At 50.5% G+C, this 15736-nt stretch overlaps 1 protein-coding gene across 1 annotated transcript in view; it reads left to right on the top strand.

Annotated features, from left to right (window-relative positions):
• Window positions 1–15736, top strand: part of LOC146080738 (collagen alpha-2(VI) chain-like) — a 191619-nt gene that overhangs the window by 161467 nt on the left and 14416 nt on the right. The window contains exon 5 of the mRNA XM_083188344.1: window positions 29–67. Within this exon, the coding sequence (XP_083044470.1) occupies window positions 29–67 (39 nt within the window). The remainder of the gene's footprint in view (window positions 1–28; window positions 68–15736) is intronic.

The following is a 15736-nucleotide window of genomic DNA, read 5'->3' as shown; positions in this document are numbered from 1 at the left end:
ATAAATGTAATTTAATATGTTTTGACAGAGCCTGAGATTATCTGTCCAGATCTGATGTGCAAGCAAGGTACAGTAACACATAGTTAGAATATAGACAATGATTAGAGTGACACCTCTGCAAGTGAAATTAAGTTTTGTATTCTGTCTTTGCTCTAAAGTGTTACGGTCATCCTGTCCTATTGGGAACACAAATATTTCTTAACGGCATATACTGTATTTCAATCTCTTTTTCTACACTGTTTCTATTACACTGACAACTATAAAAAAACATACATACAAAACATACCCAGGGGCACCAAGAGGAGGTACTAATTATCCAGCCCCCACTTACCCTACTGTGTGCACTAATCCCCTCCTCCTGGTTATGCCCCTGGCTGAGGGAAGCACAGGTGCCGCTTCACTCCAGGGGGGGGGGGGGAGATGCGGCAGCGGCTCGATGGGGGGAGAGTTGCAGGCAGTGGTGCAAGTAGGAAAAACGACTTCGTGGTACTGTGCCGCGGGAAAATGGGCGTGGTTAGGGGCGTGGTCATATGACACTAGGGGAGTGGCTAGAATATTCCACGCCAAAGGCACACGGCCATAATTTACACAGTAATGCCTGTTACGCGTCACACACCCAATACATATGACCCATGCCATAATGCCCTTTACACATTATGCCCCACACCATAATGCTCATTGCACCGCACAACTGATGCCCATTACTAATATACCCCCACAGTGCCAGATATCATATGCCCCCACAGTGCCAGATATCATATGCCCCCACAGTGCCAGATATCATATGCCCCCACAGTGCCAGATATCATATGCCCCCTGTGCCAGATATCATATGCCACACAGTGCAACACATACAGTATGCCCCCAGTGCCAGATATCATATGCCCCACAGTGCAACACATATGCCCCCAGTGCCAGATATCATATGCCCCACAGTGCAACACATATGCCCCCAGTGCCAGATATCATATGCCCCACAGTGCAACACATATGCCCCCAGTGCCAGATATGCCCCCAGTGCCACACATATGCCCCCAGTGCCAGATATGCCCCCACAGTGCCAAACATATGCCCCCACAGTGCCACACATAAATGCCCCCACAGTATTCAGCAGCAACTCACTGTTAGGTCAGGTACTCTCGTCCCCCGCCGCCGCTGCCTGCTTCTTCCCAGGGGAGGGGAGCGCATCTTCTGTCTCTCCTGCCCTGCCGTCTATCTCGCTGCCACCCAGCGAGCTCTGATTGGTGAGCAGGCGTCTGTGTCACAGTGACACAGGGAGGGGAAGGAGAGACGCGCGATGCGCTCCCCTCCCCTCTGAACGCTTTCAGCAGTGGCGGGGCGGCGGATACCACGGCCCCCGCCACTTACATATGCGCACATGTGCATTGACTACTTTTGGGGGCATTTGTTATGGCGGTACGGGGTACCCACAATATATCTTTTACTGGTACGCCGTAACACCCCGTACCGCCATACTTGCACCACTGTATATGCCCCCCACAGTGCCACACATATGCCCACCAGTGCCACAGATATGCCCACCACAGTGCCACACATATGCCCACCACAGTGCCACACATATGCCCCCAGTGCCAGCCATATGCCCCCACAGTGCCAACCAGTACCAGATATGCCCCCACAGTGCCAGATATGCACCCAGTGCCAGATTTGCGTCTCACAGTGCCAGAAATGCCCCCCCCACAGTGCAACACATATGCACCAGATATGCCCCGTGCCAGTTATGCCCCCACAGTGCTAGGTATGCACCCACAATGCCAGATATGCCCCCCACAGTGCCAGATATGCCCCCAGTGTCAGATATGCCCACACAGTACCACACATATGCCCCCAGTGTCAGCCATATGCCCCCACAGTGCCAGACAGAACCATATATGCCCCCACAGTGCCAGATATGCCCCCACAGTGCCAAATATGCCCCCCCACAGTGCCAGGTATCATATGCCCAACAGTGCAACACATATGCCCCCTGTGCCAGATATCATATGCCCCACAGTGCAACACATATGCCCCCAGTGCCAGATATCATATGCCCCCCAGTGCCACACATATGCCCCAAGTGCCACACATATGCCCCCAGTGCCAGATATGCCCCCACAGTGCCAAACATATGCCCCCACAGTGCCAAACATATGCCCCCACAGTGCCACACATAAATGCCCCCACAGTGCCACACATAAATGCCCCCACAGTATTCAGATGCAACTCACTGTTAGGTCAGGTACTCTCGTCCCCCGCCACCGCTGCCTGCTTCTTCCCAGGGGAGGGGAGCGCATCTTCTGTCTCTCCTGCCCTGCCGTCTATCTCGCGGGCTGGTTCCTGACTGGCTGCCACCCAGCGAGCTCTGATTGGTGAGCAGGCGTCTGTGTCACAGTGACACAGGGACACAGGGAGGGGAAGGAGAGACGCGCAATGTGCTCCCCTCTGAACGCTTTCAGCAGTGGCGGGGCGGCGGATACCACGGCCCCCGCCACTTACATATGCGCACATGTGCATTGACTACTTTTGGGGGCATTTTTTATGGCGGTACGGGGTACCCACAATATATCTTTTACTGGTACGCCGTAACATCCCGTACCGTCATACTTGCACCACTGTATATGCCCCCCACAGTGCCACACATATGCCCACCAGTGCCACACATATGCCCACCACAGTGCCACACATATGCCCCCAGTGCCAGATATGCCCCCACAGTGCCAGATTTGCGTCTCACAGTGCCAGATATGCCCCCCCACAGTGCAACACATATGCGCCAGATATGCCCCGTGCCAGTTATGCCCCCACAGTGCCAGATATGCCCCCAGTGTCAGATATGCCCACACAGTGCCACACATATGCCCCCAGTGCCAGCCATATGCCCCCACAGTGCCAGACAGAACCATATATGCCCCCACAGTGCCAGATATGCCCCCACAGTGCCAAATATGCCCCCCCACAGTGCCAGGTATGCCCCCCACAGTGCCACAAATGCCCACCACAGTGCCACATATGCCCCCAGTGCCAGATATGCCCCCACAGTGCCAAATATGCCCCCACAGTGCCAGGTATGCCCCCCCACAGTGCCAGATATGCCCCCCCCCACAGTGCCAGCTGCAGAACAGCACAACTCACTGTTGGTTGCTGGCTTGCTGCAGCCTGCTCTCTTCCGCTCCAGCCGCTGCCTCCCTCCGCACCGCTGCTGCTGCTGCTAAGGGAGGGGAGGGAGTGAAGGAGAGACACGCCCCTCGCCTCCATAGGGAATCTTCTGTGGTGGGGGGCAGTGGACCTGTACAGGCCACGCCCCCCCGTCACTTACATATGCGCGCATGCGCACAATGTTCTGGGGGGGGTAATTTCTTATGGCGGTACGGGGTACAGGCACCCTATGTTTTAGTGGTACGCCGTACCACCCTGTACCGCCTCTTGCAGCACTGGTTGCAGGGGGAGGGGAGTGTTGCTCATCTCCATCCTCCCTCCCACCGCTGTCACTCGAGGGGGGGAGGGGGGAGCAGCGGCGGCTGAGTGGCTCCACAGTGGCTGGCGCCCCAGGCAGATGCCTAAAGCTGCCTAGTGGTGGCGCCGGCCCTCTCTATGGTTCTGCTAGGAGGGGGGAGTCAGCCACCAGCAGCTTTCAATTAACTGATTCAAACTTGCAGGGGAGGAGAGGTGAGAGAACCAGCACTGGTCCTGTCCTGGTTCCAAACATATGGGGGATACAAGATGTAGGGGTCCTCGTCACTTTTAAAACCAACACTGGGCTCCACTAGTCAGCAAGGTAATGCCACAGCTGGGGGACACATTTCTATCAGTGCCTACGGTAGTGGCATTAACCCCCCCCAACTAGTCAGCCCTGGCTGGGTCCCTATGGGAGGCACCCCCTCTCCAGGGCAACCAAGGGCCAGGAATGAATCCCGTGGCGCCAGCCCTGGATGGTGGTTGCTGAATTAATAACTTTTTGTGTAAAATTATAATAAATATTGTGTTTTTCAGTGTAACTACAATTTCCAACAAGCCTCCCCTCTATGCTGGTATTTGGAGAACCACAAGTACTAGAAAGTGGAGCATTAAAATGCCCTCTGGTACTTGTATTTTCACAGGAAAATAAATAGTAAAATAAAGACACACACCATGAAAGTAAAAGTTTATTAATCACCCAGGCACCAGAGTTGCCAGATCATCCCTTTAATAACCACACATATGAATTACACAGGTTCTTGACTGCTCATGGGATGTAATGACAGTTGGTATGGTTGGGAGTGTCAAAGTTCATACCAACTGTCATTATATGGCTGTTGCACTAACTGGCAGTGAAGGACCTGTGTAATACATGTGTGTGCTTATTAAAGGAATGATCTGGCAACCTTGCCAAGCACACTTACACACACATACTCAGGGGCGGATTGGGATGGAAAACCAGCCGGGAAATTTCTGGAACCAGCCCTAATTGGGGCGGGGTCTGTTGAGGGGCGGAGTCTGATATGTGCAGTGGTGGAAGTGGAAATAATGAAGGTATGTAAAAGTGAAGGCCGTAACTATGCACATGCCAAAGGCACTCTGGAAAAGGGTGTGTGTCCTAAAGTGTAGTGTACCATTCCATATAACCCTTATAACACAAAAGTAGGATCCCTTAGACCAGTGGTCAGGGAACTCGGTCCTCATTACCCCACACAGTGCATGTTTTGCTGGTAACCCAGCAGGTGCTCAGGTGTACTAATTACTCACAGAGACATTTTATAAGGTCTGCAGGTGGAGTTAATTATTTCACTTGTGATTCTGTGAGGAGACCTGCAAAACATGCACTGCGTGGGGTAAGGAGGACCGCGTTCCCTGACCACTGCCTTAGACTATCTAGTACTGGGAGAGCACTCAGAGTGAGAGGGGGGTGCAGGGTGGGAGAAGGGCCTTAACTTTCTGTCTGGTGCAGCCCATGTTCTTTCCATTCCCTGGCTGCAATGGCCATGTGCAACAATGCCATAACTAGACATTCTGGTGCCTCGTGCCAGAAGGGGAAATGGAACCCCCTTCCCTCCACCCACACATACACAAATAGGCATAGTGCACGCCCTAGGTGCACCAAAAGTTTAGGTGCATGGCTTCATGGGAAGGGGCATGGCCACATAATAGTACCAATTCACATTACACATAGTAATGTCCGTAATTCCCATTACACCGCACAGCAGTGCCACTTATACACACTGCACCAGGTAGACCGTAACACCCCTTAAACATTATGCCACATACTGTAATGTCCATTATACATGTTGTACACCATAGTGCCCATTACAAATTATGCTGCTGACCATAATGCCCCTTACCGTAATGTCCATCACATTAAACCACACACCATAATGCATATTACACATTATGCCACATACTGTACCCTAATGTCCATTACACATTATTTTTTACACTGTAGTGCCCATTACACATTATGCCGCAGACCATAATGCCCCTTACACATTATGCCACTCACTTTAATGTCCATAACATTATACCACACACCATAATGCATATTATACATTATGTCACACACTGTAATGCCCATTACACATTATGCCAAACAGCATAATGTCCATAAATAGAATTGTACCAGTCCATTGCCACAGTATCAGGCTAGGGGGAGGACAGACTGCATTCATAGGCATGCGCAGTGCATTATATTAGGGTGTGCACTGCTGGAAAAATATTTTTGCCATTTTAAATATTGAATTATGATCACTTATATTTCCCCTGACCCCCTCGCTTTTTGGGTCAGTGTTCCGCCTGCCAGTGTTGAACATGTCCTTCTAAGAGGAAGGCTATATGCTATATAATCCTCCGCCTTCTCACCAATGACATGGCACAGGAGAGAGAGGGCATGTGTGTGCACAGCGTGATGTAATAGAGTCACATTGTGCGGTTACATTCAGGGGCTGGCTGGCAAACTTTAGCCTGGGGGCATTCATACAACACTGGTCCATGAGTCTCAGCCCATCCTCAGGAGCCGACTAAAGGTGGGTTAAAAGAAAGAGGCAGGATGCTGCGTTTTAAAGTGTAAGGGAGCCGGGGACAGGAAGAAGTGTGAGCTGTACCTTAGGGCAGGTATGTCCAAACTATGGCCCTCCAGCTATTGTGAAACCACAATTCCCATCATGCCTTGCCACAGTTTTGCTATTAGGCAATGCTAAAACTATTGCAAGGCATGCTGGGATGTGTAGTTTCACAACAGCTGGAGGGCCATAGTTTGGACATGCCTGACTTAGGGAGAGTGAGGGGTGACTCCTAGGGCCAGGGCAGGTGTACTGCAGTGCTCACGGATCCCCACTGACAGCAGGGAAGGCAGACAATGGAGGAGAGCAGCACAGAGGGCAGAGCCATGCGTATGCGTACATCATCATGCAGGGTCTGGAATGGCTGACGGAGATGCGGGCACATCCAATGCTGTCTATAAGCCTCAGTGTTATGAAAATATATGAGTAACAGGCAATGTAATAGAGCAGCATTGATCATTAGTCAGTCCTATTGGCGATCACTGCAGGAGCCAGAAAATGAGTGTCCTGGACATTAGGCACCCCAGACCCCCCCCTCCCCCCCGTGCGCACGCATATGGCTGCATTCGATATTCATTTTATTCCCCTCAGCAGGCTTGTCCTCGGTCCCAGGTCCAGTGCTAGGGTGTTCGGCGCCCTTCCATACTTTACAAAGGGACAGTGCATGCCAGAGGCATGTGCTGAAAAATGCCTTTGGAGTAATTACAAATTATGCCACACAGTAGCACAATCTTATTCACATTAAACAACACGCGTAGAGACCCTTATTCACTTTACACTACACAATAGTGCACTTTACATATAATAGCTACAGTAATAGCACCAGCGGCGTAGCTACATTTTGGGCACCCCGCCCCCCGCGCAAGCCCCCACAATCCCCCGCTGGTCCCGGCGGCTCCGTTCTTCTGCTGAGGACCACCACAAAATGGCCGCCCCCATACAGCAGACAGTTTCTGTCTGCTGTATGGGGGCGGCCATTTTGTAGTGGTCCTCAGCAGAAGAACGGCGTCACCGGGACCAGCGAAATAGGTAAGCCTGCGGGGGATTGGGGGGAGGTGTAACTATAGCACCGCAGCCCCCGGCGCCCACATATGCACAGGGCGCCCCCCCGGGCGGTGGCGGGGGCTGCGGTGCTATAGTTACGCCACTGAATAGCACCCCTTATACACAGATAATGCCCACAGTAGTAACACGCTTTATACACATAATAACACTCACGAGTAGCAGAGCTACATATGCACATAATAATACGCATGATAGTAGTGTCTCTTATACACAAAAAGCCTCTGAAGTAGCACCCATTATACACACAATAATGCCTGCAATAGTAGCTCCCCTTATAAACATAATAATGCCCGCAGTAGTAGCACCCTCTATACACATAATGCCTACAGTATTATCTCCTCCTCCACACAATACGCACAGTAGCAGCTCCGCTTACACACAATACCTGCAGTAAAGGCACTTACATGCATCATGCCCCCAGTTGCAGCACTGGGAACATAGGCGTGCGCAGCCCATTTTATTAGGGGGTGCACCATTGGAGGGGCGTGTCCATAACTACCTACTGGGTGTGTCCATTACCGCCTACTGGGCGTGTCCATGACCTCCTATTGGGCGTCAATGCAAACTAAATAGGTGACATGTATTTATATGCACTTCAGAATTAATCATTTCCCCCACACATACACCAGAAACAGGGACAGTGTGTGATGAAGGCGCTCTTCAAAAATTTACACTGTAATGCCCATTACACATAACATTACACATAATGCCACCTAACATAATGCCCATTACACATAATGACAGTATGACACACACCATAATGCCCATCACACATAATGCAACACACTGTAATGCCCATTATACATCATGCCACCCATTGTAATACCCATTACACATCATGCCACCCAACGTAATGCCTACTACTAATTATACAACACACCGTAATGCCTACTACACATTACACTACACACCGTAATGCCTATTACATATTATGCCACATACAGTAAGTGAAGCTTACCTACATGCTTCTTGCCAGGGGTTTCATTCTCATTCCTATTAGGGATTACATGCTTGTTGCTAGAGGGAGCTACATGCTCATTGCTAGGAGAAATTACATGCTCATTTCTAGGGAGTTACATGCTCATTGCCAAGGGGGGTGGTCACATGCTAGTTGCCTGGGGGGAGCTATATGCTTGTTGTCAGGGGGAGGGGGGTTGCATGCTCATTGCCAAGGGGATTATATGTTCATTGCTTCTTGTGCCCAGGGCCGGTGCAAGCCCTGCCAGCTCCCTAGGCGACCCCCAAATCACCCGCCCCCCCCTCCACTCGCCCGCCCGCCGGGGGTGGGGGGGTTGTCTAGCGGGCACCAGACCCACCACGCTCTGACACTGCAGAGGGGAGACCAGGAAGAAAGGACGGGACACCCAGCCAGGGGGGAGGGATTGCGGTAGTGGTGGAGCGGTAGTGGTGTGCGGGCGGGGGGGTCACCTGGGGCACTCTGCGGCTGAGCAGCAGGGGGGGCAGCACATTGCTGCTGTCCTGCAATGCCGGGCTCCATGCAGGGGGGGGGGGGGGGGCGGGGGGCGTACGGACTCACCTGGCAGTTCGCTGCTTGGTTGAATTCCTGGCTGGGTATCCCGCCTGCTGCTACAGCTTTCTTCCTGGTCTCCTCGGTGGCTCAGTACTGCCCTCCAGTGGCCGGCGCCCTAGGCAAATGCCTAGAGCTGCCTAGTGGTGGCGCCGGCCCTGCTTGTGCCTTCTCCCTGGCACCAATGCGTGGTGTCCAATACCCTACACACAGCCCTGATGTGGGATCGGGGTATATTTAGGGGGCTGCAGCCAGGGGAACTTCCCAGGACCCCACTAGAAGCATTGAAACCTTCTCTATAGATGTAAAGGTATTCTATGACCCCGAACGTCAGAATTCACATCTTTGCTACTAAAATGTATTGAAAAGGCTGTGGAGTGCCTGGCTTCATACATAAGATGCATAAGATACTATGATTGGTGTGTGTGTGTGTGTGTGACTAATATATATATAAATATATATATATATATATATATATATATATATATATATATATATATATTGTAACGATCAGATCAGGTGATCAAATTAACGTATGCCTCCTGTTATGATTATCTGTTCAATCAATGTATGTCTGGTATGTTTGGTAAAATCATGCCGCCTGTGATTATTATGTGGGAGATCAGAACATGTCATGTATTATGTGTGTGGACTATTGGTGACCCAGGGAGTGTAGCCATCTGTGGACTCCTCTGGAGGTAGGATGTAAGATAAGATCTGAGACCCCTCATAAACCAGATTGGGGGGGAGAGCAATAGTGTCCAGCCAACAGGCCAAAGTTGCTCTGGCAACCACTAAATTACCTCTTATCACTTGAGGAATGTATAAAATCTACTTCAAAGCAGGGACAAATTCTTTATGGGAAAGATCCTATATCTAGGGACCTTCACAAGGCTCAGCAAGGGAATAGTTAAAAATCCCAAGGGTGGGAGGGATGAGGGAGTCTTCAAGGTATAACTAAGACCCTTCTCCCTATAGTCAGTGTCATTTACCTGGGGGTGTAGCAAACAGGCTGTAAGCGACCAGAGATTTCTTGTGGAGAACCCCCCACGTCAGGATTGGTACTTACGTGTAAGAATCGGTTCTGTCATTTTTCCCCTTTTTATTTTATCTCTGAAATTGCATTTAATCTTTGTGTGTACTTTTAAAATCATTGTAATGTCTTGTAACCATTTTGTTTAAAGCTCTGTAGTATTTCTAGGAATAAATAATACATATTCCCAGTTCTGGTTCTGTGTTCCTAAGACTCATTAGCCTCAGAAGAGAAAGGCTGGAAAACATTACCATTGTTATCTTGTATTGTGTGGTCAGGGGCGAGCCAAGCCGCCCCTTGCGCAGTTTCAGGCGCTAAAATCAGGTTTTGGCTGGTGGCAGTGTACCTCAAGGAAAGGACCCGAGTGTCCTGAGTGAACCCCAGTCACGGCCAGCGCTGCTCAGATTGATGTATCGCAGCAGGCGACCGGTGGGTCCATGACATTTGGTGGCAAGCGGTGGGATGGAGAATTTATTTTTCTCTTTAAGAACTTAAGTGAGTGTGGGTAGAATTTTGTGAGAAACACCCACATCACCAGAATCAGAACTCAGAGCTTTACTATAGTTTTAAAAGTCACACAGTGGATGCAATTTCTGTTCCCTCCCTTCTCTTGTTTTTCTTTCCTATCATTTTATTTGACAAGTGTGAGACTCAGGATGGCTGATTACCAGCAGATGAGGAGAGATGACCTGGCGGTCGTGTGTATGCAGAGGAATATCCCTTGGTCTGGCCAGAGTAGAAAACGTTTGATTCAGGCACTAGTGGATGCCGATCGGACTCTAGCTGCTGGAGGAAACCAGTCCATGGACAATCCTACCCCAGGGGCTCAGTCAGCACTGGACAGTACAAACGATGCCGCGCCAGGGTTAAACCCTTCTGCTGGACCCAGCAAGTCTACACTGCAGAGTTACCTTCTAACTGCTATCAGGCAAATGAAGAATGTGAACCCCGTATTCGCTTTGCAGCTGGTGCAGTTCTGCCAAGGCATTGTCGACAGAGAGGCTGCGGAGCGCAAAGCCGTACGAGAGGCTGAGGAGCGCAAAGCCATACGAGAGGCTGAGAAGCGCAAAGCCGTACGAGAGGCTGAGGCTGCAGAGCGTCAGGCTGAGCGTGAGCACCAGTTGGTGCTGGGGAGGCTCAGAGGCCTGATCGCTGTTGGTGAACCAGTGGAGAATGATACAGAGCATCATGATGGCGAACCTTTACGTGAGACTTTATCTGCCGTGGCTACTGAGTTAGCAGGAGATGGGCTTCGTACTGAACTTTTACTGTCTGCGGAAGTAAATAATATGTTGGATCATGATGTGGACTCTGTTATCAATCATGGGGAGCCTAACAAGGGACAGAGGTCCCAAATCACCGCTGACGCGAATTTCACCGGACCGCGTCATGCACAGTTCCCTGTCTCGGAAGCAGACAGAGGAAGCCAAGTGAGTGTCAGCTTGGTTGGGAGTAATGAGCTGGCCCTGGACACTACAACCGATGCTCAGAGAGGTGACATCTCTGCTAGCACCAGGGAGACTGTAGGATGTGTGGCAGTCAGGGAGACTGCAGAGTACCAATCCCCTACAGCACCAGAAGAGCCCAGTGGGTATATTGACCCAGTGGAGGATGATGATATGTTTACCCTACTGAGCACAGAGGAACTAACGGAAGAATGCCAGCTGCAAGGTATCTCCTGCCACAACCATACTCGTGGGGAGATGATCATGCAGCTCACCCAGGCCAGGGACGATGAGTGCAATGCCTTCAGCCAGTATCGTGCAGCATTTCGTTTCTGGGGTCCATCCGCGTCTCCTTGGGTGCTGCTGAGAGAACTGGGACAATGTTACAAATTTGCGCAGCAGGAGGTCAATGCTTGGAGAAAGCTGGATACCCCATTTTGGGGAGATCAGTGCCGCCGGATAGGTGCGGAGTGGCGTCGCCTAGAAAAGCTGCTGTTACCAGCTCTGAAAGCAAAGTTCCAGTTTAAACTGCTGGGAGAAGCAGAAGCTGAGGATGTCAGCAGCTTCCTCTCACCAGGTGTGCCCCACCAGGGCAAGGTGCCTCTGCCTACTACAGCAGTCATGGAGCCTGCTCAGGAGACCTCACATCACAAGGCCCAGTTTAAACTGCTGGAAGATGTGAGCAGCATGTTCCCACCCGTTGCTCCAGATTTGTTGCCGGAAGAGGCTGACTGCATAGTGAAAGTATGCAGGGAAGAGACTATATCGGAAATAGGAATATGACTTTCTGACTGTATGCACACAAGTATGTGTGGGACTACTGATGTGGGACTTTTATTAACTCCACACATATCTGTCAATGTTGTCCGCACTGTCGCTAACCCTTCTGATCCATATGATGCATCTCAGGTAGTATGTAACCATGCTGAACATTGCAATGTTGTTATTTTGTGTGAAGCCCCTGGGATGATCTGTGATAGTGCCGTACCTTCGGTGGAGGTGGAGGGTGAGTTAGAGACAGGTATAGTGGGTAATCCTTGCCAGTTTGTGGGGTTAAATGAATGCCCTAATCTATTTGGGGATGAGACACCCTCACTCACCAGTGGTAGGAGTGCTGCTGGTGATGTCATTCATGTTGCTGTGCTAGAAGTTAACCCTGTTCCTCCAGTGATGTCTGGTTGTGACATGGTGCCAGGGGATGCTAACTGCACAAATGGGACAGATCTGAGTTGGTTGCAGGCAGAGCATGTACCTGCCAATATGTTAATGGTGACAACATGCTCAGATAACCCCATTCCTGCTCAGAGACAATGGGATCCAGATATAGCGGGTATGCCATGGTGCAATTGTAAGCCAGCAGGTTGGGCCCCATGTGTTGTGGAAGATGCACAGGCTAATTTGCAGGTATTACAGGATGTCTCCCCAGGTTATGATATTGATGTTACTGTTGATAATGTGATGTCTTGCGCTACTGTGGGAAATGTGGTACCAGGTATAATAAGTGACCCGGTGGGTCCTGTGTGCACTGTAGAACTGTCAGATAGGGAGAGAGTGTCCCTTACTGCAGCTTTCCCCCCAAACCCCCCTCCTTACTGTAGCCACACAAGAACAGATACAGGAACACAGCAGGGGTTCCCTCCAGACACTGAGAATCCTCCATAGAGTGCATTTTTCCAGCGTCACTGGATAACGGATGCCTCTCCTGAGAACCTCAGTGGCACCACCCCAGCCACAGAACCTGCGGGTCTGGGAGGGAAGGTCAGGCTCAGGAAGGTGTCCTGGACTGCCATGGAAAGCTTGGCTTTCCACGCAGAACTGAGAATCAACCCTGCACAGGCTGCCCCATACCTGGGAAGTGGGAAAGATACCCCTGGGTACAGTGAGAGGGTTGTTTCAGGAATAGAGCCAGTGGCTAGTAGGGAAGCTGCTGTGTGTAACCAGAAGGGTAGGAGGGCCCGCGAAGCACAGGTAAACTCAGCTCCATTAACCTCGGAAAAGCTGAGCTGGGATGTTTCCAAGACAGGGGACAATGACCTGCTGGTATTCCCCCTTGCAGAAACGTGCCCCCCTTCACAATTCACACACCCAGACACAGAGGGCGAATCTCCTCACAAAAGGATGAGGTGTGAGGTGTTGAGTGAGTGGACCTTCCCCCCAGTGAAGGGGAGGGGGGATCAGTCAGCTCAGGAGAGGTGCTGGGAAGACATTTTTAAGTCTGTATATAGTGCTGGGAGAACGCCCCACACCTGTGGTATAGTTAAACGTGCTGAGTTACGAGTCCCAGGGGGATGGCCGTTTGGGGTGTGGCGGAATGGTCTGGTACTGATCTCAGTGAGTAAGGCCAAACTGCCAGCTGCAGGGGAGAATCCGTGTCCAGGAGTCCGACGCACAGCTGTGGTGGGCTGTGTCAATACCAGCCGGGATGGGCACAGCTCCCACTATATCAGTGTGCTCACAGACTATGGGTTCGAGGACACCTGTGTGCTTTTAGTTTGCCATCTCCTGTGAGAGGGACAGGGACTATGCCCATTGCCCACCCTAGCCACGGCTATGGCGACAGGTGGTGCCATGACAGACGTCAAGTATAGTGAAGTGTTAGTACAGATCCCGCAGAATCAGTGGCAGTCTGTCTCAGCACAGAGACCACTGCTACCTGTCCAGGTGATGTAGTTAATAGCGCACTGATGAGACGGTGACGTGGATCACCGCCTCTGTGCGCCATTTTAAAAGGGGGAGGTGTAACGATCAGATCAGGTGATCGATCAAATTAACGTATGCCTCCTGTTATGATTATCTGTTCAATCAATGTATGTCTGGTATGTTTGGTAAAATCATGCCGCCTGTGATTATTATGTGGGAAATCAGAACAGGTCATGTATTATGTGTGTGGACTATTGGTGACCCAGGGAGTGTAGCCATCTGTGGACTCCTCTGGAGGTAGGATGTAAGATAAGATCTGAGACCCCTCATAAACCAGATTGGGGGGGAGAGCAATAGTGTCCAGCCAACAGGCCAAAGTTGCTCTGGCAACCACTAAATTACCTCTTATCACTTGAGGAATGTATAAAATCTACTTCAAAGCAGGGACAAATTCTTTATGGGAAAGATCCTATATCTAGGGACCTTCACTAGGCTCAGCAAGGGAATAGTTAAAAATCCCAAGGGTGGGAGGGATGAGGGAGTCTTCAAGGTATAACTAAGACCCTTCTCCCTATAGTCAGTGTCATTTACCTGGGGGTGTAGCAAACAGGCTGTAAGCGACCAGAGATTTCTTGTGGAGAACCCCCCACGTCAGGATTGGTACTTACGTGTAAGAAACGGTTCTGTCATTTTTCCCCTTTTTATTTTATCTCTGAAATTGCATTTAATCTTTGTGTGTACTTTTAAAATCATTGTAATGTCTTGTAACCATTTTGTTTAAAGCTCTGTAGTATTTCTAGGAATAAATAATACATATTCCCAGTTCTGGTTCTGTGTTCCTAAGACTCATTAGCCTCAGAAGAGAAAGGCTGGAAAACATTACCATTGTTATCTTGTATTGTGTGGTCAGGGGCGAGCCAAGCCGCCCCTTGCGCAGTTTCAGGCGCTAAAATCAGGTTTTGGCTGGTGGCAGTGTACCTCAAGGAAAGGACCCGAGTGTCCTGAGTGAACCCCAGTCACGGCCAGCGCTGCTCAGATTGATGTATCGCAGCAGGCGACCTGTGGGTCCGTGACATTTGGTGGCAAGCGGTGGGATGGAGAATTTATTTTTCTCTTTAAGAACTTAAGTGAGTGTGGGTAGAATTTTGTGAGAAACACCCACATCACCAGAATCAGAACTCAGAGCTTTACTATAGTTTTAAAAGTCACACAGTGGATGCAATTTCTGTTCCCTCCCTTCTCTTGTTTTTCTTTCCTATCATTTTATTTGACAAGTGTGAGACTCAGGATGGCTGATTACCAGCAGATGAGGAGAGATGACCTGGCGGTCGTGTGTATGCAGAGGAATATCCCTTGGTCTGGCCAGAGTAGAAAACATTTGATTCAGGCACTAGTGGATGCCGATCGGACTCTAGCTGCTGGAGGAAACCAGTCCATGGACAATCCTACCCCAGGGGCTCAGTCAGCACTGGACAGTACAAACGATGCCGCGCCAGGGTTAAACCCTTCTGCTGGACCCAGCAAGTCTACACTGCAGAGTTACCTTCTAACTGCTATCAGGCAAATGAAGAATGTGAACCCCGTATTCGCTTTGCAGCTGGTGCAGTTCTGCCAAGGCATTGTCGACAGAGAGGCTGCGGAGCGCAAAGCCGTACGAGAGGCTGAGGAGCGCAAAGCCGTACGAGAGGCTGAGAAGCGCAAAGCCGTACGAGAGGCTGAGGCTGCAGAGCGTCAGGCTGAGCGTGAGCACCAGTTGGTGCTGGGGAGGCTCAGAGGCCTGATCGCTGTTGGTGAACCAGTGGAGAATGATACAGAGCATCATGATGGCGAACCTTTACGTGACACTTTATCTGCCGTGGCTACTGAGTTAGCAGGAGATGGGCTTCGTACTGAACTTTTACTGTCTGCGGAAGTAAATAATATGTTGGATCATGATGTGGACTCTGTTATCAATCATGGGGAGCCTAACAAGGGACAGAGGTCCCAAATCACCGCT

This window comes from Crinia signifera, chromosome 5, assembly GCF_055691185.1.
Source record: "Crinia signifera chromosome 5, ASM5569118v1, whole genome shotgun sequence".
NCBI lineage: Eukaryota > Metazoa > Chordata > Amphibia > Anura > Myobatrachidae > Crinia > Crinia signifera.
The sequence above is the reverse complement of the archived record's forward strand: the minus strand, read 5'-3'. Positions and strand labels throughout refer to the sequence as shown.